Below are 23,271 nucleotides of genomic sequence, written 5' to 3'. Positions count from 1 at the left end.
TGCTGCACCAACTAAATTGAAGTTGTATTTTCTTAGGGAGTGACTTGGAAGATATAAGGAGGCCACTCAAAAGATTTCCACGTGTGCCATGGTAACAATAAATCTATAATAAGAACACCACAGCAGGAATGCAACATGTCTGTCTGGAAGGAACGGATGCCATGGCGTTTGCATGATGTTAAATTTAACTGAAAACAAAAGTACAGAGGGGCTGGTGGAGCTCAGGGACTGAGCACATAGTCTGCATGCAGGCAGTCCCATGTTTAAGACCCTTCATCTCTAGAGAGGGCTGAGAAAATACCTCTACCCAAAACCCTGGAGGGTGACTGCTAATCACTGGTGCCAGGACCAAGCTAAGAGTGGCTAGATGTAAAAAGAGGACAGAGCTCCTACACCTTTAATTGCCGAGTCACTGGTACACACTGTAGAAGACAAAAAGGAGAACCAGCTCCGGTGCTCACTGGTGCAAAACTTACTGTAGTTTAATACATTTCAGAGCAGAAGCACCCCTACAAGAACTTGAAAGACTTGAGAATTCTTAAAATTCAAAAGCACCCTGTAGCAGTGCAAATAATAATAATTATTATTCTCATAATGGGCTCATTATGTCTTTCCTTTATCATCGCTGTGTTGACTGTATTGCCCCCACCCCAGCGTCAATATTAGTACTTTGAATAAGCTGGAATGACGGACTCACTATACAGGGAAAAGATCCCATTCTCTTACCTTCCACCTCTAAAAACCCATGCCCCAGGTCCCAATGTGGACAGGAGTTGACATTTGCTGCAAGTAACCCTTTACGGACCATTCCAAGCCTTTACCTCAATTTTGCTTTGGGTATACATCAAGCCAGTGATATGGATTATGGAGGAATTGATCTGTCCAAGATCACACTTGTAGGTGAGATAAGTGCCAGTCGCACATTGCTAGGAAGAAAGCAGAGGAGAGATTTTAAAAGTGCCCATCCACACTTAAGAAACCTTAGTTTTCAGGAGTGGCTACATCTCTAGAAGTGAACAGTAGCACATTATTCTCCTAATAGGCAATTCCATGCAGAATTTCTTGCAAAACAATGATTCCTAATAGAAAGCATTTTTATAAGTCGTCACTAAAATATATGCATTCCTATACACACTTTACCTCAGTGTGTGCATTTTTGTACACATCACAGGGTCAGAAAACTGCATGGCAACATTCGGAGAAGTGCAAATGGCCGTGTATCAGTTTGCTTATTGTTTCGGAAATGCAAATTAGGCAAGTTTTCCTTTAAATGTGAACTGAACTGAATCCCCCCCCTCCCAGACTTGCAGCAGGCTTTGAGACATAATCCTTAGTAAGTGCTCTTGTGCAGAGACAATCTACCTCAGTCAACTTGACTTGGACCTTTGTGCTACTCTTTGTTTCCATGGGTTGGCACACTGCAGGGGGTACCTAGGAATTGGAGAAAAATCTGTGTTTGTTACCACTGGCAAAAAATATGGAAGTTTAAAGTTACTGGACCCGTCTTTTCAATGCGTTGCTTGATCACCCTTCACTTTCCCAATGCTGAATTATGTGGGCGACCCCCACCCATTGCTTAGCCACCCAAAAGCTAGCACTAGGGGGTGCTGAGCTTCCACCTTTTACACCCGCTAGCTACCCTTGCCCTGTTGTTTTATATCATACTTACTGTTCGGATGTTATCCACCACCCAGGTCAGCCCGGCAGGTAAGGAGGTCGGCACCTTCACGATCACTGACAGTGCAGGAGGTGTGAAAGCACCCAAGGGCCGGTTTGTTAGCTGCGGGAAGGAGAGAGGGAAAAAGGAGAGAGTGACTAAGGCAAGGAGACTCAACAAATTAAACTTCAGGGAATCATGAATCATTGCATTGCAGAGTTGGAAGGGAGCCTGAGGATCCTCTAGCCCAGTGGTTCCCAATTGGTGGGGTCCCTCGCACCATTCACATTAACAAAAACCACCAAAGAGATATCAAAAATTTCAAAAGTAGGGGGTCCCACAGTACTTAGCTAATTGGGAGCCACTGTTCTAGTCCAAACCCCTGCAATTTAGGAATATGCAGCTGTCCCATACAGGGATCAAACCTGCAACCTTGGCATTATCAGCACCTGTTCTGATCAATTGAGCTATCCAGGCCCAGTGAGCTGGAGTGGTGATTGCTGGCAATAAGGATACAGAAGGGAGCAGTGGTGAATGCAGTATAAGGCAGCTCCTTCTATCCAAGTCAGACTGAGGGACCCTCTAGATCAGCACCGTCTATTTCAATTAGCAGCTTCAGTTTAGGGAAGCGTCATACGTAGCTCAGTGGTAGAGCATCTTCCTTGCAGGCAGGTCTAATCGCCAGCATCTCCGTGTAGTGCTGAGACTGAATGCTGTCTGAAACCCTGGAGAGCTGCTGCCAGTCAGTGCAGACAATATCAAGTAAGATGGGCCAGTGGTCTGATTCAGTAAAAGGCAGAATCCCATGCTCCTGTGTTCCAGAGACCCTCTAGGTCCCAGCAGGGCTGCCCAGGTGAGGGCCAGAAAGCCAAGTTAGTCTCTTGCAGCAAAAACGACATCTGTCTGTACATTGTACATTTAAAGCACACGGCTTCCGTGCAAAGAATCCCGTGAACTGCAGTTCGTTAAGAGTGCTGCGAACTGCAGCTCAGTGAGGGGTAAACCACAGTTCCCAGGATTCTTTGGGGAAGCCACATCCTTTAAGTGTATTGTGTGTACCCACTCACAAATGTATTATGGCATGAGCTTTTGTGAACTCTTTTTTGTGTAATTAGTAGTCTCTCACTCACTTCATACGAGTGTGTCACCGTCTTATTTTCTTGACGTTGGGAAGTGAAGTTCACATAGTGGCTGGATGTTTCTGACCTGCATGGGAGAAAAAGTAGAGATGAGGGAGGTGAAGAACGGAGGCAGGGAGCCCAACCCCATGGAGCACAATTGCTGCAGCCAGTGACCCTACAATGGTGGCAGCGAACTCAGCAATGCGCCACCGGGTGTTTCTCATTGTTACCACAACCCCTCTGTGCCCACATTGCTGCCCCCACAAAAGTCTCAGCCCAGCTACTAGCTAGGGGGCAGAAAAGGAGCCTGGTCTTCTTGTTACCAAGAAGAGATGTTTTATCTTCAGCTGTCGTAGTGGCCAGACATGGTGCGAATGCAGTTTAATGTGCATATTTTTGAGACGTAAATCACAGCTGTGTGAGCAGCCCTGGATGCGGTGGGGGAACTTAAATATGGAGAAATAAACAAACTGAGGGAGTAGATGAAATCATTTTGATTGGGAAGATGGTGTGGGAGAAAAGAGCTAAAATAACTCCTTCCTCTAAACACACGTACATACTCATCTGAAAAATCTTGGGAGTCTCCTGTGGCTTCATTTAAAATTGCCAGTTCTATTCATAGATTCCTTGTGTATTGTGTACTTTACCTCTTAGACCTTGCATTCACAGAGGCAGCAAAGGATATAATACTTAATTGTCTGGGCCAGCACCACCAAATCCCCCCACATAGAAAAGCTTATGATGTCAGGGAGGAAGAAGGCCAAGCCTTCTACAAAGCACAGTTTTCTATGTGGAGGGATTTCCCCCCTCCCATATAGAAACACAGACACACCCCACACACAAAGCTGGAATGTTCAGGATGCTGGATTCTGCACCCAGTACCAAATTCTAGGCTTGCCCATCACTGACCTGGAATCACAGAATACCCCCAGCCCTGGTTACAATTCTCAAGCTCTACCCTGAGCCTGAGCAGTCAGATGAGAAGGGAAAACAACTACTTGTCTCTTACTCCTTGACAATGATGTTGATGGGGTACAGGACCGGGATGGTGTGACTGGCCCCGGTGTCAAGAGTCTCATTCACGTTGTTGTCGCTACAAGACAGAGACAGACGTCAAGAAAATGCAAAACATCCCTTCACCTGCCACCCCAGAAATGGCCCTGACTTCTGCACCCATACTCAGGCAGGAAATTCTGTAACAAAAACTTGCAAATAACTGTTCATTTAGACACCTATGGGTTGCGTTCAAGTATGAATAACTTAGGTGCATTAATTTCAGTGGGTCTACTCTGAGAAAAAAGTGAGCGGACAGGGCACCTACGCCTTTAACAGTTAGGTAGCAGAGGAGAAAGCAGCAGAGTTATTTTGCATGACATGCTCCCCCTGCTGAAATCCCTTCTTCTACACATCTATTAAAAAGTAGAAGGGAGGATACACCTACCTTGTGACATTTGCCTTCATCTCCAAGTAATCTCCCCAGGAGCTGTTGCTGAGGATGCTAAACCTGAGCTGAATTAAAGCCTGCAATGGAGGGGGGAGGAGATCAAAAGTGAGACAATTCATGGTACTTGCTGCCTGCCTGCCTGTGTCTTCTCAGCTTTCCCCTTCCCTACGTTTGTTGCAAATGATCTCCCTGAGGCACTCTGCTGCAGCCAGCATCTCCCGCTCTCAAAGTCTCCCCCTTTCTTCCTGCTGTCCTGGCAGGATCCCCCTGAACTCACTGTGCTTCTGCTTGTTATCCTCAGCCCCCATCCTCACACATGCCAAAAAGATTCAAGTTTCTAAAAAGTCATATATATATCCTTCAAGGCACAACAGTAAACTAATTACACTTCTTAAAACTGACAATAAACTACCAACGATATCTTCTTTTCTCGCTTTTTATTAAGCAAACAAAAAACTTCTCGTTGTAATTTCTCTAGTTATTGCTTAATTATTTGTTAAGCCAATTCATTGTTCCTAAACTTAATTCTTTACTGAAAAAGCTATCCAGAGAGCGTATGTTAACCCTCTTTCCTCTTTCCACCACCCTTTGAGGTCGGTTAGGCTGAGAGACTGTGACTGGCCCAAGGTCGCCCAGGGAGTTTCATGGCTGATCAGGGAAGGAGTGCCAGGTGTCAGGGTCACCACATGCTCACCTTAGTATTGCTCTTGAAGACAGGATGGCTGATGTTGCAAGAGAGACCTTTGAGGTGCTGGCTATCCAGTAGTCCATCGCAGCTCATGACAAGCAGAGTGTTGGACTGCGAGAAGAGAAAGGGTGGAGCAAGTTCAGGGTTGATGTCAACACCTGGCAGCCTTGTGTTGCTAACACCTGGCCTAGTTAGCATCCCTTTTGTTGTTGTTGTTGTTGAAAAAATGGCCCAGCCTGCTGAGCCCAGTATCATGTTAATTTCTCAACATAGTGTCATTCCAGGGGCTTGTGATAAGTCAAAGCTAGCCTTAGCCACGAGGTGCTGCTTGTAGCAGAGCTCAGAGTACTGCTGCCTGTGAAGTCCAAGCGGGGGGACACCAGAGGACTCTTTGCCTCCAGTGGGGCAGGCTCTTTTAGTCTGTGGCCCTCAAGGCCTTTTTGGGTGGCTCTCTGCAACATTTGAAACCCCCAAGCCCTTGCACTGCCTTCCCAAAGTGGGTAAGCAAGGGTAAGGGTCCGGCCTCCTTCCCAAAGCCTAGTTAGAGCTTTGTCATCTTTGGAAGGAGTTGGGAGGGCTCTAAGAACCTGCCAGAGCCTCACACCTCCTTCCCAAAGCCTGGCGCCTTGGTTAGGTGGCTTTGGGAAGGCAGCGCAAAGGCGGGGTGTGTGTGTGTGTCAATTTTTGGCTTTGCTCCTCTCCCCGCATGTGCAACAAGGCAGTGTGTGGCCTATGGGTTCCAGTTCTCTTGCTGCTTGCTTGGTGTGAAAAGTTGAGGACTCCCCTTGGGAAGGAGCTAAGTGCATTTCCATTAAGGTCCTGGACTGGGAAGAGAACGATTTAAGCATCTGTGCCCACCATAGCACTGCATCTTCTTGTTTCATTCTTTTCATCACTGCTGCCAAAAATGTGGGGGAAAGGGTTTGGGTGTGTGATCAGACCAGGCTCTAGGAAGCCTTCAAACCTGAAGCCAGCCCCAATCCAGTTCCAGTGCCCCTTTTGCAGAGGGAATACCGGTACCTACCACCCAAGCTTTGCGAAAGGAGAGGCCTGGTATGTGAGGCACGTGGAGGGTCACAGAGTAGGCATCCTCTTTGCGGTTCTCCAGCTCCAAGCTCATGTCCAAGTCTCTTCCAGGGAACACAACCAGCTCCTGAGACCTGATCAAGAGGATGTTGGGTAGACAAGCTGATTAACAGGCCTCGGTTCCTGGGTCTGGGAGGTGGGACTGTTGAATGCACTAGGAAACTGATGTAGCCTTTGAGTCTCTGTTCCGCCCAAAACTGACAACAGAGTCGCCATGCAGCTGCCACTAAACAGTTACAGTCGAAAGCATTGAGAGGAAGCTGGGTTGGTGAAGGCTGCCATAGGGCATACCTACATAAAGCTGACTCAAAACAGGGAATCACGGGAGGTGTAATACTATGATGGGGAAAAGCCTAAAGATCTCCGAAAGACCATTCTTAGCAGCCTCACCAAATTAAGTCCCAGCATTCTTTGGCAGAATCCACAGTATTAATGTAACATAAAATCAAGGTAAGCTTTATATTTACTGCCGTAAGCTTTGTAAAATAATATTGTTGGAAACTAAAGCAGGGGGCAAAGTTCACAGAACATCGTGCAAGTCTTGCTACAGGTTAACTCAAAATGGCCACTGGGCTCTAGATTTAAATGGTGTTCTCCAGAATGGCTTCCCTCCCTGCAACACAGTCAGGGAACACTTTGGTTCCCAGAGACATTACAATTTTGTAGTTTAGCTATACCAAGCACAGTACACTCTCAACCGCAGCCCCCATCTACAATCCTTCAAAGCAGAAGTGACCAATCTGTTGCCCTCCAAGTGTTGTTGGACTCCTATTCCCACCAGTCCCCAGCCAGGACAGCCAATGCTCAATGCTGACAGGAGAACCACTATTGGAAGGATTGCTGTTATAATGTATATGAATTTAAAACTCTCTGCATTTAAAATGTGCTGGCATATATGCTAAGACTTATTATTGCAAAAATTCAGACCTGTCCTCCCTCCACCACTTTTAATTTGTTTTCCTACACTAAAAGCATCAGTTACCGTTAGCATCAAGGATGTTCAACATACCCTGAATTGTGAAAGGAGAGTTTCAGGTCAGCATGACACACCTGATCTTCCCCGCAGTGCTTGTCAAAAGGAATCTAACATGTGAGCCAAGAATATTAGAACAGTTAATATGCAACATCTTCTGAACAAGCTATCTCTTCTTGCTGAAAACAGCTAGGCTGTGCCCCGTTCCCAGATCTCTTGCCTGCTCGCTCCAAACCATGGGATCCCTCCCCCTTTCGCTCTAGCTACTGGGAACAGATAAAGCTGTTTCCATGCGTGTTCTTATGCAGAAGAGTTTGTACTTCATTCTGCACATCCCAAAAGACAGCCTCCACTGCATGCTGCAGGCGTCAATCTCAATTTTGCTTTATGTGCCCAGTTCCTTTGCCCAAACCCATTAAATCCCATTTCCTTCCCTGAAAATCTGGGGTCACGACAAGACTTGCCCACCCCACCCCCTGGTCTATTGGTCCTTTCACACTGGTTTTTTGTTTCGTTTCATCACCAACATGTCATTGGTTGTGTGCAGCCAGCTTAAAATGAAGCTACGGCTGTGTACACACACCACCATTGGCTTTGGCTCCTGTGCACTCTCACTACAGATGTCTGAAGCTGAGTGTCCATGACATTAGCCACAATCCCTCTGTATCCTGTAGCTTCTTGGGAAATACTGCTGTTTGGCGCATGTTCCCCTCAAGCCAGCTCCCATCCAATTTGAAAACTGTAAGCAGCGGTTAGGCTGGGGCATGAGCACTTGAGACAGCTGTTGCACATGTGCAAATGACAACACATGCGCAGATGGCTGCTTCATTGGATTGGAGCCAGGAGGCTGCAGGCATAGGGAAAGCCATCAGCTAATATGCATCAGGTAAAGACATCACTTTCCCCTGTTTGCTGTACACAGCAGCATAAAAATAGAGACTTGAAGCACTGTGGGTGGGGGGAAATGGCTCCACCGTGTTTCAAGCAGCTAATGTGTACACAGCCTAAGTTGTTCTTTTTCCCAATTTGGATCTAAGTATCCATGATGGATGGCCACAAAACCTCCCGAGGGAGTCCGTCCCACTGTCAAACAGCTCTTACACACCATTCCACTTTATTAAGTTTTCTGCAATGCTTCCTGAATGGAATTGCATTATTGCCATTTGGAGGGGCACTCTTGCACTATAGTGTAACAGAAGCAGGACAACGACGACAACAACAACACCCTGAAAACATTTGCGGCATAAAAAGTTACAGGATTTCAGTTGGAATCCACAGGACATGCGCTGACTGGAAATGAAAAACCAATCCCCCCCCTTTTTTTTTTTTGTAGGTGCAAACCAGGATGGTGTCTAACTGCCCCATTACAATCATGACCATGAATCATCATGAATGCAGAGTAAAAAGGCCACCTGGATGGTCCCTGTAATCCTACTTTCAAAGTATCAGGAGTCCTCTCACCTCCACCGTCACTGCGTTACTTAGGGGGCTCAGAACAGGTCTAGGGTGTCCATTGCTAGGGTTGTTGTCACGCTCAAGAGAGAAGTTCATAAAGAGCTTGATAGGCGATATGTAATCCTCAATGCAGCTCTGAAAGGGAATGGAGGCAGCTGGCAGATAACTTCACACACCACCCTTACAGATATTGAAGCCAGAACTCTCATAAGAGGGGTTCTTGGGCACCCACCCCAGAAGCAGCCGCATCTTCAGCAACACGCAACAGATGACTGTGTGGACAGCTGCCATATCTCACCCCAGGTGAAGCTTCATGGAAATGAGGGCAACCCTCCATTTACCTTGAAGAGAATGCTCTCCTGTATGCACACTTCTCCCAGAGAGAGTTCCTTCACCCCATCTGTGACTTTTGTGCCATTCTTAAACACTCCTCGGTGCCTCATCCTGTTCCGGTCAATCTCGAAGCGGAAGGAGAGCTTGGGAGAGAGGGGTCCTGGAGGGAAAGCGGGAGAGAGATTATGCATATAAAGGGATGATGCACTGATGACAAAAGACAGCCAACACTCTTGAGTGGAAGGGTAGCAGGATGAAGACCACATGGAGGAAATATTGGGGGAGATGGGGTAGGGTGCTATTTTATGCCAAGATCCTTGTTTTGTCAGAAGTAATTCCTGTCCAGCAAGAACCCACCACAATGTTAATTAGTAGCTGCCTCCTTACCGCTGTTGCCTCTTTCTGTTTCTTGTTTGGTACAGTAGAATCATTGCTCATTAATTGACCTTTGATTGTTTTGTAATAATTCAGTTCCTGATCCAAATAGTGTGGTTCCCCCACCCCCAATCCCCTTCATATTTTTCTTATTTTCATTTTTCTTTCAGAGGGAAATAGTGCTATTTCAAAAATAAAAACAATCAGTGTACCAGTAATTGAAGACCCCCGCTGAAAGGAACTGCAAGTCCAGTTATGGGGCTATTCATCAAGAATGCTCCTGTTGCACTAAACAGAAAGCACTGAAAAGAGCACAACCAACAGAGAGGATGCTTTGAAACCAAGGCACAGCAGTTCTTAAAGGCCTTGCAGTGCTCTGCCAGTCAAACAGCAGAGCAAACTGGTCCTTTTTTTATGACACTTGTCTGTCTCAAGAGACAATGGAGTGGGCATCCGGGGATGAAGTTCATTGCATAAATAGCATCAAAGTGACCTCCCTGGAGCGTAAGTCTGGGCAGTATGTATGGAGGTCCTGGGCTGCCCAGACAACAAGACCCCCTCTTGGCCTCGCTGATGTGGTCCAAAGGAAAGCACAGCAAGATGTTTGGCACCAGCTTGGCAGCAGGAGTTGCCAGAAGGAGGTATACAAGGTGCTGTCTGTTTTAGGGACTCCACTCTGGATTTGTGTAGGGTTTACTCCTTAGCCTTAGGCTCAGTGTTTTCCTTCCTCTAATTGGGCTACCTTCCCAGGTTGATGAGTCCCATCTGCCCCTCACTTCCCTCCACAGCACATGCAGAAACCAGCTTCCTGACAACAGGACCAACTGTTAGTCTCATCCTCTCCATCCACTGGAGCCTGTCTTTGCATGCAAGGGAAGTAAACTGGTACTGCAGTTGCAAATTTAAACGGAACAATAATCACTACCAATTGGTCTGGAAAAAAACGAGAGGACAAGACAGAAAACACTGGGATGCAATGGCTTGGTGAGGCCGTTGTCTGAATTTTGTATTAAAGGTGAGCGAGGTGAACAAAAGGTACCAATTTCAGACAGAACAGGTAGTGTGGAATATGTGGGATACTTTTTGGGGAAAGGGAGCTACTGTGGGAACAGGTTATGCCTCAGCCCCCTGGTCAGTCCTCTATGCTGCAGATGTGGGTGACAGCAGGATTAGGCTCAAGGCAAGGTCCACGATTCCCTGGTAACCCTCACCTTGGTAGTGCTTGGTGGCCAAGCTAGTGCTGAAGCAGATGTTGAGGTCGACCACCAGATTCTTCCAGGCGCTGGCATCACCCAGACACTCCACATCTTCCCGTGGGATTTCCTTGGGCGAGGAGTGCACCTTTGTCACCACGCTAATGATGGGTCTGGAGCTGCAGGAACCAGAGATGGCAACATGGGTTGTTGTTTTATTTAAAAGAAATGTTTATGTCCTGGCTTTGGGGCCCCCAAGGTGAGGACAGTCATTAGATTTGGAGCAAGGGGTCACCAGCATGCTGATGATGAACCCCTGCCAGCTCTGCAACATCTGAATCAGGGTAGATGGTGCATGTCCTAAACTGGTACCTGGATGGGGGTAAATAGACTGCAAATGAATTCAGTGGGGACTGAGCCCTATTTTCCTCATAGAGCAACAGTTCCCAGAGTGGTTTTAACAATCAATTCCTCTTCCGAGGGAACTCTGATAATTGTAGCTTTGTGAGGGGAATAGGAGTCTCCTAACAAATTTCAGAACCCTTAACAAACTACATTTCCCAGGCTTCTCTGGCTCTGACATGGTGTTAGGTTGAAGGCAACAGGTTGCCTCTGACAGAAAATGAAAAAGCTTAACTGATTACTGATTGGATGCCCTAGCCACAAACTCATTAGACTCCCCAGCCGACCTCTGGGAGAGCGCAAGAGTCTTGGTTCTCACAGAGCCACTCACCGAAGCACCACAACCTTCCCCAGAGCTCCCACTGCAATGTCGGTGAGGCCATCTCCATTGAGGTCCCTCTTTCCATGGATAGACTGTCCAAAGAAGACCAAGCCAGGAGAAATTCTGGCTCCTGAAATTCTCTGTGGGAGAGAAATGCTACTGGCTAGAATGATGCAAAGAGGCAATGTGACCATTCAGGAGGACGAACAGATCAAATACAAGCCAAAAGAAATTGTGCTTCTTCCTACAACTTAATGACTGGTGCTAATTTGTATGAGTTTTTGGCATCAGCTAAAGCAGGGCTGGGAGAACTTGGACCTCCCACACCCTGCACAGCTGAAGTATGACAGTTCAATAACCTGGCATTGCAGTATGCCAAATGACATACTGTGACCGACAGGTGGGCAAATTCAAAGAGGCTCCCCAACCCCGATCTTGAGTGCCGCAGGCTTCCCCACCCCAACTCTTAAGGCTCCCAAGATTCCGCACTCTTTCCCCTCCCAATTAAAACCAAGGGCACACATTGCCATTATGTGTTCGCGCACACACTCTCCCCGCAAAGTTTATTTTTAGAATGTGAACCTTTAAGAATTACTCCACCTCCATGGTTCTGTGCGAGTCCCTGTTCTGAGCAAGACTCAGAGCATGTAGTGAAAGTAGGAGGAAGGCTCCTTGGTGGGCAGAGGAGCATTTCATGACTAACATTCCTTCATTTCCTGTAGCGGTTCTCTCACCCTAACGGCACATGGGCATGCCAGTTAGTGCTGTAGCCCTATTTGGTTACCTGGCTGTACTGCATCTGCAGGGTCTTCTCGTGTCCGTTGTAGATGTAGACAGCTCCTCTCTCTTCATCTTCCGAGGGGGCTCCAATGGCCACATCCATCAGTCCATCCCCACTGATATCGGACAGGTCTGTGATGGCAGCTCCAAACCTGCCCAAGGGGTATCCTGGATCCCCAGTCAGCTCCCCCTGGCGAACAAGTGTACCCTGGAAAGAGAGGTGCCCTTGAAAGGCTGCTGTCTTTCAAAACCACTGATTCTGTGAGATAGCACGGGATTCCTGCACAGGTGCACAGGACACACACAGCTCTGCTCACCTGCTTCCAGGTGTACACGTAAACTCGGCCCCCTCTCATCTCTGTGAAATACTGAGGGGCTCCAACAAGGAGGAGGTCTGTTTCCTTATTGCCATCTATGTCCACAGAGCAGAGCGCTGCCCCAAAATATGATCCAATCTGCAAAAGAAATATTTAAACATCCAGGGTGAAAGGGGTGGCCCTTGCACAAAGGTTGCCTCAAGATGTGCTTTATAATGCTTAAGATTTATACAGCCCGTTCAGAGCACTTTATTTGCATTATCTAGCTGCAATCCTTTCAACAACCCTGTAAGGGAAGTCAGTATTATCATCCTCAAACATACACACATATTGCAGATCAGGGGCCTCAGAGCCTGAGCCTGAGCGCTGCTTGCCTAAGGCCAACTAGTGACCTAGGTGGCTCTCCCCATATGACCTGACCCAGACCATGTGATCATCACCTGAGGCCCTTCTGTGTGTGTGTCCACCACGAGAGGTCGGGAGGGTGGCAACATGAGACTGGGCCTTTTCCGCAGCGGCTCCCTATTTGTAGAATGCTCTCCCCAGGGAGGTTCATCTGGCACCTTCATTATACATCTTTAGGCCCCAAATGAAGATGTTCCTCTTCAACCAGGCGTTTGGCTGATTAATATTCTACAGGCTTTTAAATGTGTTTGTGGGAGGGGGAGGGGTTATTATTTTGTTTTGTTTAAACTATTTATTTTGTGCATTTATCCTATATTTTTATCCTGTGAACTGCCCTAAGATCTTTGGATGAAGGGCAGCATAAATTTAATTTTTATAACAACAACAACAGAAATGCACTTGCTGCCACTTAGCTGACATACAACGTACAAGGTGCTACTATTTGGTGTACAAAGCCCTATGCAGCTTGGAACCAAAATATAACTGGAACTAAAATATTCTCTCTTCCCCCAACCCCTCCCCCCTCCCCACCCACCTCTCTCTCTCTCGCACACACAATTTCCAATCGTTGTGTATTGCAAGATGGGGTATCCTGCAAATACCACCCAGCCTTTAGTGTGGCAGTTGCTACCCTTTGGCTTTTGCTGCTGCTGGGGCTGTGAACACATTACTGGCTTAAAACCTAACCAAGTTGTTATTTTTCTCAATTCAGGCTGAGGTTGCTTTGGGAATTACTCATCGAAATGTATTATTTCATAAGAAACAACAGGATAGATAAAGATTGTGGCTATTGCATGTATACCAGTGGTAAAAGCACAAGGGGCTCTAGGAGCCCTGTTTTCTTCACCTGCTGCCCTGGAATGTCCTGCTTTAATGTCCAATTGGTTGTGCTGGAGTTGACCTCAAATATGAGGACTCTTCCCACATGTTGATATCGAGGGGCACCAGCAGCATAGAGCTCTCTCTGTTGATGCTGTAGAAATTTCAGTGCATACCCTGAAAAGAAAAGAAAAGAACCATCAGGTGGAGATACCAAAGGAAAAGAAGGTGTAGATGTCAGGGAGAGGCAAACGGGAAAAGATGAAAGGACAGAAACCAGCAGTTCTAGAGAGCCTAAAGAGATTATCAGCAGCTTGTCGTCTGACAGTCAGTCTGACGTAGAGGGGGAGGAGGATGAGCCTGGGACAAGTCATGCTGTACACAGAGGAAGTAAGAGGAGGAGTTTTCGCAGACTTGCATGCTGGGTGCGGAAAAGGAGGAAGTAACATTAGAGGGAGCAACTGCGCACAAGGGGGAGGAGGTTAATGGAAACGCTGGACATGTACGTTTGAACTTTGTCAAATAAATCAATTGTTTGGGGACTTCCGGGTTAGCGCCTCCAGGCAATGGCGGATTTCCTCTAATCTAGAGGAATCCGCTCTGCGAAAACTAGGGTCTGACCGCCACGGCGAGGCGGAGACCCATTAAAAACCACAGGCGGGAGAAGCCTGTGGACTTGGGATTCGGCCAGCACCTTTTGCGCCTCCCCTACTCATGGGGAAACCCGGTTTCGGGGATCCGGAGCGACGTGGGCTGAGCGGCGCAGTGCTTCGAATCGATCGCTTTTTTCGTGGAGCGAAGCCGCATTGCTGTTGTTGGAGAGCGCTGACTTTTTCCTGTGGACAATTGGACTTTAAACAGCTACTTGTAAGTAGAACGGAAAATTGGATTTTCAAACATCGTAATTCGGCACTGAAACGGGAAGGTTCTAAACAGGAAGTCCGCCTTCCGTTTTGTAAATAGATCAAAGCAAAGACGTCGCAAGCTAAAGTCTGGGAAAAGCCTCTTGTAAAGGATTAAATGAAGACAGGAGTGCCTGGCGTGCTCTGGTCCATGGGGTCACGAAGAGTCGGACACGACTGAACGACTAAACAACAACAAAAGGATTAAATTTTCACCATTTAAAATATTAAACCCCCCTTGGAAGCAGGAGAAGAGGGGAAATTCTTTTTGGACTGTTTAAGCCTGCAGGAGAGAGAGAGAGGAGAGAGAAATTTCCACCGTTTTGAACCTGGGACCGGGCTGTCAGTAAGTCTGGGAAAACTCATTGACTGCGAATAGAACATATGCTGATAGATAGCTAAATAAGAGATATACATTGTTTCCACTGCTTTCCTCTGCATTTAAAAAAGAGAAAAAAGTAACTGAAAATTGAAAATTAACTTTGTCTAAAAGGACAGATACAAATAGAAATTGTTTCCTCTAGAGGGAGCCTTTGAAACTGTTGCATGAGTGAAGGAATTTTCCATAGAAGCAAGGACTGTGAGAAATAAAAGTGACCTTGGATAAGAATGTCAAAACAAGAAGCCCTAGTGAACGCATTTTGCAAGATAAGCGCCCTATTGGAACAACTTCATGAGAAGACGGATGTGATGGCTAATAAAATTGACAATTTGGGACAAAAAACAACTGATTTTGGACAAAAAGTGAACATTTATACAGAAAATATTCGGGTATTGACTCAGGAACCCATTTCGAAATGGCAAGCTGTGGAGAAGACGATGGAAAAAACTGCTTCTGAATCTCAAGTAATACAAATGGAGATCTCGTCTTCACAGAGACAATTTGATGGATATAAGCTGATGCCATGCGTGATTGATTTTGAAAGCCAGATCTGGAGAGACGATGCCCTGCTTGGATCGGAGAAGGAAAGTTGGACTCACTCCCTTATGAAGGGATGCTCTGGACTCTGAAACATCTTTTGGACTTTAGTTTTGACTATGGAGTATGGGCTGACTTGCCGACAAGGAATAAAGGAACTGTCAAGATGGAAGTAAAGTGTAAGCATAAATTTGAAGAAGACCTGCAGATGGGACATGGAGAAGAGTTAAGAGCCTCGGATAGAAGATCACCAGGTTGATGGGCTATGTAGAATTGATAGAAAGGACTGACAGAATCCGAGACCAGGGAGAAGAGACGGTGGAAGAAGATTGGGAAAAAAAACCTTAAAAATCTATTTAGAGAAATATTGTAAAATTAATGAATGTTGGGAAATGTTGGAATGAAATTACATGACTTTAGTAGAAATATTATAAGGAGTTAAGTATAAATAAACTTTAAGGTTTTGATGATAAGATAAGGTAAAAATAAATTAAGATAACTAAAAGATAGAAAGCAGTGAAAGATGGAAAGGATTTGCTGATATAATTAACAACTGGAATACAAAAATGGGAGGTGTGAGGAGGTCGAGGAAATAAGTTAATAAAAGACAAGGATTTTGATGTATTATGTCTTTTTTTTTGATGTATAGTTTTTTGTGTTTTGATGTATTGTGTTTTTTTGCTTTTTTCTATGTAATTTTTTATTCTTTTTTTCTCTTCTCTTTTCTCTTTTTTTTCTTTTTTGTGTAACTTTTAAACTTCTAATAAATATTATTTAAAAACAAACAAACAAATAAATCAATTGTTTGGAACTGGCTGGGAGCCCAGAGTCTTATCTATGGCCAGCGGACAGCACTAAGCCTCTGACAGTAGACTAGGGGCATTTCTACACAACACACACACTTTGCCCTGCGTTTTGCAACACAGAGATCTAGAAACTTGCTAAGAGCTCTTAGAAACTTAAGTTAAGAGCAAGCCCAACATCTCTAACCACCCCAGCTCTGGATGGTCAAGTCTTGCTTTCAACGTGCAAAAAAGCAATGAAGCTTTCTCCCCTATCAGATCCATGAATCTTGTGGAAGATGGGAGAAAGCGAGCTTCTTTAGGCCCCCTGTGATCAGAGAGGGGGCCAAGAGCCTCAGAGAAAAAGGAACCTGTTGTCAAAAGGCACGTCCCCCCCAGCTTGCAGCCAAAAGGCGCTCAAAGTCTGCCCCACCCACCCCACTTCCTCACAACAAAACAATTACTGGGTATGTATTCCTTTCTCCCTTCCTCCTCCATTTGCCCAAGATCCCCTTGGCTTTTTGTTAATTTGAGATTAACCTAGACTAGAGGTCAGCAAACTTTTTCAGCAGGGGGCCGGTCCACTGTCTCTCAGACCTTGTGGGGGACCAGACTATATTTGGGGGAGGGGATAGGAACAAATTCCTATCCCCCACAAATAACCTAGAGATGCATTTTAAATAAAAGCACACATTCTACTCATGTAAAAACACCAGGCAGGCACCACAAATAACCTAGAGATGCATTTTAAATAAAAGGACACATTCTACATTTCTACTCATGTAAAAACACGCTGATTCCCGGACCATCAGCGGGCTGGATTTAGAAGGCGATTGGGCCAGATCCGTCTACCAGGCCTTAGTTTGCCTACCCATGGATTAACCCTTAGGTATTGGTAAAAGCCCGAGGCATCCTACTATTATGCAGCAAGTTCAATGGGAGAATTACTGCTGTGAGACCCTCCACCCTTCCTTCAAGTTGTATATACATGTAAATAAAGTCATATATCTTAAAGACACTGCAGTCTCTACTGAGCTTCATTCCAAGGAGACCAAACCCTGGGTAAATTCTGGGAACCTCTAGAGTCTCTTACTGCTTAGAGATCAGGGTGGTGCGTAACACTGCACTGATGTGCTAGTTACGCTGTCACCGTTGTAACTGCATTTCACGTTTCTGGTCTTAAATGATAATTTTACAAATACCAAAACCCACAATTGTCTACACCTGGGAGGGGAAATCTCTGACCACCACAGACTTAATTAGGCCTGGCAGGAGCCCTAATTTGGCCCATGCGGCAGTTCCCCCACCCCGCTCTCCTGCCTTGCTCCATCACATGTGACATAAGCCAGGAGGTAGGTGAAGGCGTGACCTTCACTTTCATGTGTGTTTCAATAAGAAATGCACTTAGAAGGCACCGCTGGAAGGTTGGCGGCCTTCTCTTTCCCCCACCACTGGACTAACTTGGAGGAAGGTCAGGTTGGCTGCCAACTCTATGTAGGAAAAATAAGTGTCCATAGGCAAGATAGCTATATACAGCCCTGTTCAGATAAACAAACAAAAAACCCCACACAACACCTATGTGCTCAGTACACAGAGCTGGAAAATGAAGGCCCAATTAATGGGGGTGATGGTGCAGAGACCCAGAGAAAGGAAGGCCTTCTCTACTCACCCAAGTAGGCGCCTTCCATCTCCTTCCTGACTGAGGGAGTCGTGATGAACTTCTCACTGGCCAAACCCTTCTGCTGTTCTAGCAGGCCCCCTGCCCAGTTGTCAGCACCCACAGCACCCAAGACCACCCGGCCCTGCCATAGGGGAGAGAGACATGGAGAGAAAAAGGAAGAAAGAAACAATTTCAATATCAATGCTTAGGAGACACGTTTTCAGTAAGGCTTCTAAGCAGAGATTTTTTATCCCATTCATAATCTGTACTGGATTTAGCATATGCCGCTCTTTTTAATTGTTAATATATAAGCAACTGTTTTATTTTATGCTTTTTAACATATTGCAAAATGGCTTTGAGGTGCTTTGCAGGAAGCCATTCAGAAATGGAAATGGAAATAAATAGTGGCACCGGACATTACCCTGCAGGCTGCAATCCCTACATGCGTTTGCCAGGGAGTGATCTCCCAATCTGCTCAGTAGGACCTACTGCTGAGCAGGTACCTACAAAAATATTTCTTTTAATTTATTTGTTCCAGAAGTTTACGCCCCGCTTTTCAAAGCAGATTGCACCAAGAGGCACTGCGTTCCACAGTTCTGGCTCACCTGGGATATGTCGGCACTGAGTCCACTCGATGACAACTCCAAGTGGAACGAGCCAGTATCACTGGTACCTGTAATGTACACAGATTGGGTGGGGTAGGTGGGGGAGAGAGAGAGATGTATTTGTATAAACCTCCCACCGCAGATGGGGCTGAGATTCAGTTGCTTCAACTGAGGCTCTGCAAACAATTCTGCTTGTCCCATTCTTTCTAAGAACAGGTTTTCCCTTTCCCTCCCTGCTTCCCCCCATAAAACCCACTCTTTAGTGCTAAATCACTACAAACAGCAATCTGCCAAAAAACCCACCAATGGCCACTTGTTCCAATTCAGCACTAGACTGTAGGTTTTCCTTGGGGAAAGTGGCAGGACAAATGGAAGTGTGGATGAGCCCTGAGAAAGTACAACTACGGACTACAGGAAACTGAGTGGTGGAATTGTGAACAGGTGACCGAATTTAGTAGATAATGACTGAACTTCACCACCACTGCATGCAGATGGTGAGTGTGGCCTCTGAGCATGGTCAGAGTACACTCACCTTACTGCCAGGTTACCCCAGCAAGTGCACAAGCAAAATGAGTGAACAGGGTGGCTTCTAGTTCAGAAGCTCCATCTGTCTTTTGGACAGGTTGATGGCCTGCAACCTCACTTCCCAAAATTAATCTCTGCCACCAGGTGATGCCCACAGGATCTTTTCCACATATATGCCCATATGGTTCATGGGACCACCTGAACCAATCCCTGAGAGTATGTGCTGGACAGCTGTACCACAGGGGGCGGCCCCAAGAGACAGTGCCGGGTTTACACACAAGCAAAGTAAATTACATTTCAGGGTCTCAGATATGTGGCCTCTAAATACCAAAACAAAAAACAAAAAAATCTGCATTTCAGGTTGTACATAACTGGTTACAAATAAAAGAACAAAACCCATTTCTTTTTGGTAATGCTATAGAGCCTTTTAAATTTGATACAGGGCTGCAGCGTGTCTTAATCTAGCCTTGCCCACAAAAGTTCCAGATTGACCAGTACTCTGCTGGTGAGCTTTGGGTGCTTGTTAAGATACCGTTTTGAAAGACAGGGTTACCTACCATTCCCTCTTCTCCATCCCATCCAACCCAACCCAACCCAACCCAACAAGTGACTAATCCATGAACCCAAATAAACACCTTCAATCGCATAGATCTTAGACTGGAGGTCGTTGAAGCTGCCTCTGAGCTCCTCAAAAGTGGCCAGAACCTTCACAAACTGGTCTGTGGGTTCTGAGGCAATTTCCCGGAGCTTATCCTGAGCTTCTTCGGTGTTAAAATAATGCCCAATCTGGAGAGACAAGGAAGGACCAGATGAGGCAGGCTAAGGTAGGACTTGGCAGTGGGGTATCTATACAGGTGTCCGCCCCACCCCACCCCCACTTACGCGTGATCGACTTGCATGTGGCTGCATCTATGTGCAGCGCTGGGAATTAAATAATTAAATTCAAATGCGGAAATGGCGGGAATGTGATGGGGAGTCCTTGTAACTGGTGAGGAGACCCTCCCTGGAGCCCGAACAGCATGTCAGTGAGGGCGGAGGAAGCCCCAAATAGGCTGGAGGCACAGCAAGGCTCTGTTTGCACTGCTCAGCCTCCCCACCTAACAGCTGATGTGTGGGGTAGTGCAGTCGCCACAGCCGCTTTCCTGCACCTCCTCCAGCCTCCTGCTGGCTGTTTTCTGTTTGGGCCTTGGAGAACTTAAGCACTAGCCTGCAAGGCTGCGACACAACTCCTAGATACTTTACCCCAATGGCAAGGCGCAAGATGCCTTTTTTCTTGGCAGAGGCTATGACCCCATTGTCACTATCTGTGGCAACTCCATCGGTGATGATGATTATCACTTTGTTAGATCCTTTCCGCATGCCGCGCTCGGGAATGAAAACTTGATCCCTGCCATCAGTAAACAAGGGAATAGTTATTTTCTGGACCAAGGCAAATCCTTTGAAAACATGGATTCCCAAACTGTGGTCTGTAAGGTTCACCCAGGTGGTCCATGGCATGTCCACATTAAGTATTCATATTGATTTTTAACTGAGTTGTTGTTGCTGCTTTTATTTATCGCATAAGGAATTTTTACTGATTTTCAACAAGGTATAAGCAAAACACAGAGTTTCCCCTGCTTCCCTCCAACTCCCTCCAGAACAAAAGATTAATTTCTCAAATTTTGCCACAAGCTTTCTTGTGGGTGCCAGTCATCAGAATATTCATTTGTCTTATAAAGCTTCTTTTATTTATCACGCTGCACTGTATTGTACTACGATTTGAATCTTATGGAATCAGAATGCAGGAGAAGGTGGGCATATTGGGTGACTTACATCCAGGCCTCTTTTTATAAAAGTCAAAAGCTCAGACAGCTTTCTGAGAACACACTATAAACATCAAGAACATAAAACAGGGATAAGCCCTGAGAATGCAAATAGAATTTAAAATATTCGTTTAGTTTAAAATTTCCCTTAATGATTAGCACTAATATAAGTCAGGACTCTCCTGAGTTTTGTTTTGGTTTTTTTGCCACTAGTGCAAATAAAGCTACCCTAGAGCTGAAGGACTTAATCCAGCAGCCAGCAGCCAGCAGCCATCTTGTCTTATAATCCTCTGGCTGTCCTTGTAAGGAGGCCAGAAGGGGAAAAATACACTTAATCCTTGGTGAATTATATAAAGGACAGTATAAAATATAGTGCACAGCATCTTCTGCTGGGCCTGTTCTGCATTTGCAAAAATGTTCCTTTACTTGCCTACTATAAAGTCTACCAGCCAAATATTCAATAGACATAGTCTGAAATCTAAGCTGGGTAAAAGCATGCCCTGCAGCAGGAATAAGGCTGATTCCTGTATGCATTTTATGTTTATGGCTGCAAAGAACAGTAAAATCTGAACCTGAAACAGCCTATAGTTGGTGGCGGCACTGCTCTGCTACTGCTATGCCTTATGATGCTACTCTACAACCGATGGTATCTGCTCACTGTCATGATAGAGTTGGGGGGCTATGCTCCAAGGCAGGTTCTTAGTTTATGTATCTCTTGTCAAAGGACACATAATCCCATGATCTGTTACAGCCCACTCCCTCCTTCCCAAAGGGCCCCATTCCCGACTTTGCCAGCCACTGAAAGCAACGCTACTCACACCACACATCTGATGGCCTTGAAGGTGTTTGTAATGCCTTTCATATGTGTCACTCCTTTCAAGAGTGCTCGAGGGTTGGGATTTCTTGTATAATCATTGAAATCAAACTCAATTTTGGGCGAGCTCGAAAACTGCACAGCAGCAAACTGGAAGGGGAGAGCAGAAAGAGTGAATCATTGTGGCAAAACAGTAATGCAAAACACGCTAAACCTTTTTTCCCAGGCTGAAGGATAAAGGTGTACTACTAAGGACCACAGACATCGACCTGGTTCACAAGTAACACTAAGCCATGGTTCGCTTAAGACAGCCTTTCTCAACCTGTGGGTCCCCAGATGTTGTTGAATTACAACTCCCATCACCCCTAACTAGCAAGGCCAGAGCTCAGAGATGATGGGAGTTGTAGTCCAACAACATCTGGGGACCCACAGGTTGAGAACCGCTGGCTTAAGACATTGCTTGTTTAACAAACCACAAGTTAACTGTGAGTTGTCCCACAGTCGATCAAACAAAACTATGGCTCACGTCTCCAAAGTTTGCTTTGTTTTTCCAGCTGCTCAAAGCCCTGGGCTGTGACCCTCTGGTGTCCGACAAGTATATCTTACATGTACAGTGCTGTTGTATAGTCCGTCCATCACACCAATCATAAATTCCGTAATGTTGCTGAAATCCTTATTTTTCATGCTTTCTGACCCGTCGAAGAGAAACACCAGGTCCACATTCCCTTTCAAGCACTCTGTGGGACAAATGGGGAGATTGGTTATAGTCTAGACGGAAATATGGGCAGGGAAGGAATGGTTTATTAAACTATGGGAACTGCTAACTTCAAGTAAAATTACCTGGATGCTTTGGGTTCAACCAGGGAAAAAGAAAATAAATTGATTTCAAGCAAGAATGGGCACTGTTTAAAGAACTACTGTTCCAAAGTTGATTGGTTGCAATTTTATAATATATGAATTTGATTCTTCATAAACAGAATATTATAAATATATAAATAAAATGACCCGGTTAATACCTTCTCCTTATTAGCTATATATTACATGAAGTAAGTTGGTTTTCCTTTTTCTCTCTCTTTATTGTTTATGCATTGATACTCTGGAATTATAGTATTTAAAATTTACTCATAACCTCATGGTATTTGTAAAGAGTGTAATTCTTTGTTTGTTTGTGTCCATTTCAATACTTGCATTTTCAATGTATTGGGCTATGTATATCTATATACAAACAAACAAACAACCAAGCAAATAAACAAGAGGGAAGTTGCAAATAAGTGTTGGGACTCTGGCTTGCCTGGCAAGAGAGCTGGCAATTGGGTGAGGAGATTTCCTGTGTTCAAACAGGAATATTAAGAAACAAGAAACTGCTTCTTAATAGTCCATCGAGGAAAGGCTAGGAAGAGGTTGAGGTATTGTTTCACCTTTTAACCTAGCTCTTCTCTTTGCAAGTTGCATTCCTAAGAAACAGTGCTCACATTTTAGAAGTTGTCCTCTAAAGACGGAACTAATGGCTAAAGAACGAAAGACGGAACTATTTTATTTAAAAATAAAATAATAGAAGCTTCTTCTGAGTTTCCAACCTTTGCTTAAGCTGAGAATTTTCTGGGTGAAGGTTTCATAGGCTGCACCCTCCCCCACTGTGAGATCTGCTCAGGGTGAAGGGACATTTTCTCCTTACTTTGGTATCCGGTCTTTATGCTCTCTGGGTTGCGCAGTTTGGCATCAAACAAATAGCAGATCCCGCTCAGGTAAAGATTTTTGTCACAATGCTCTGCGAGTCCCGGCCCACATGCCTGCAGGGGAGGAAGTTTCAAGTAACAGGTGAAAAATAAATATAAAAAAGAGTAAGTGATTAGATGTCATTAGATAGGGACAAGGAAAGTTCTGGAACAAGG

The 23,271-nt window shown here is 45.5% G+C and overlaps 1 protein-coding gene across 2 annotated transcripts in view; it reads right to left on the bottom strand.

Annotated features, from left to right (window-relative positions):
* Window positions 1–23,271, bottom strand: part of ITGAL (integrin subunit alpha L) — a 45,949-nt gene that overhangs the window by 4,962 nt on the left and 17,716 nt on the right. For both annotated transcript variants that reach the window (XM_083409648.1, XM_083409649.1), the window contains 23 exons: window positions 23,055–23,169; window positions 21,986–22,116; window positions 21,384–21,529; window positions 20,006–20,150; window positions 19,399–19,549; window positions 18,239–18,306; window positions 17,643–17,775; window positions 13,399–13,547; window positions 12,147–12,284; window positions 11,834–12,037; window positions 11,059–11,189; window positions 10,344–10,504; window positions 8,766–8,917; window positions 8,431–8,559; window positions 7,006–7,079; window positions 5,935–6,070; window positions 4,917–5,021; window positions 4,220–4,299; window positions 3,788–3,871; window positions 2,788–2,863; window positions 1,670–1,780; window positions 1,363–1,431; window positions 822–926 (listed from right to left, as the gene is read on the bottom strand). In XM_083409648.1, the coding sequence (XP_083265774.1) occupies window positions 822–926; window positions 1,363–1,431; window positions 1,670–1,780; window positions 2,788–2,863; window positions 3,788–3,871; window positions 4,220–4,299; window positions 4,917–5,021; window positions 5,935–6,070; window positions 7,006–7,079; window positions 8,431–8,559; window positions 8,766–8,917; window positions 10,344–10,504; window positions 11,059–11,189; window positions 11,834–12,037; window positions 12,147–12,284; window positions 13,399–13,547; window positions 17,643–17,775; window positions 18,239–18,306; window positions 19,399–19,549; window positions 20,006–20,150; window positions 21,384–21,529; window positions 21,986–22,116; window positions 23,055–23,169 (2,793 nt within the window). The remainder of the gene's footprint in view (window positions 1–821; window positions 927–1,362; window positions 1,432–1,669; window positions 1,781–2,787; window positions 2,864–3,787; window positions 3,872–4,219; window positions 4,300–4,916; window positions 5,022–5,934; window positions 6,071–7,005; window positions 7,080–8,430; window positions 8,560–8,765; window positions 8,918–10,343; window positions 10,505–11,058; window positions 11,190–11,833; window positions 12,038–12,146; window positions 12,285–13,398; window positions 13,548–17,642; window positions 17,776–18,238; window positions 18,307–19,398; window positions 19,550–20,005; window positions 20,151–21,383; window positions 21,530–21,985; window positions 22,117–23,054; window positions 23,170–23,271) is intronic.

The sequence above is a fragment of the Podarcis tiliguerta genome (assembly GCF_965153285.1).
Source record: "Podarcis tiliguerta genome assembly, chromosome: 13".
NCBI classification, from domain to species: Eukaryota; Metazoa; Chordata; class Lepidosauria; order Squamata; family Lacertidae; genus Podarcis; species Podarcis tiliguerta.
This window is presented reverse-complemented; position numbering and strand designations above follow the sequence as displayed.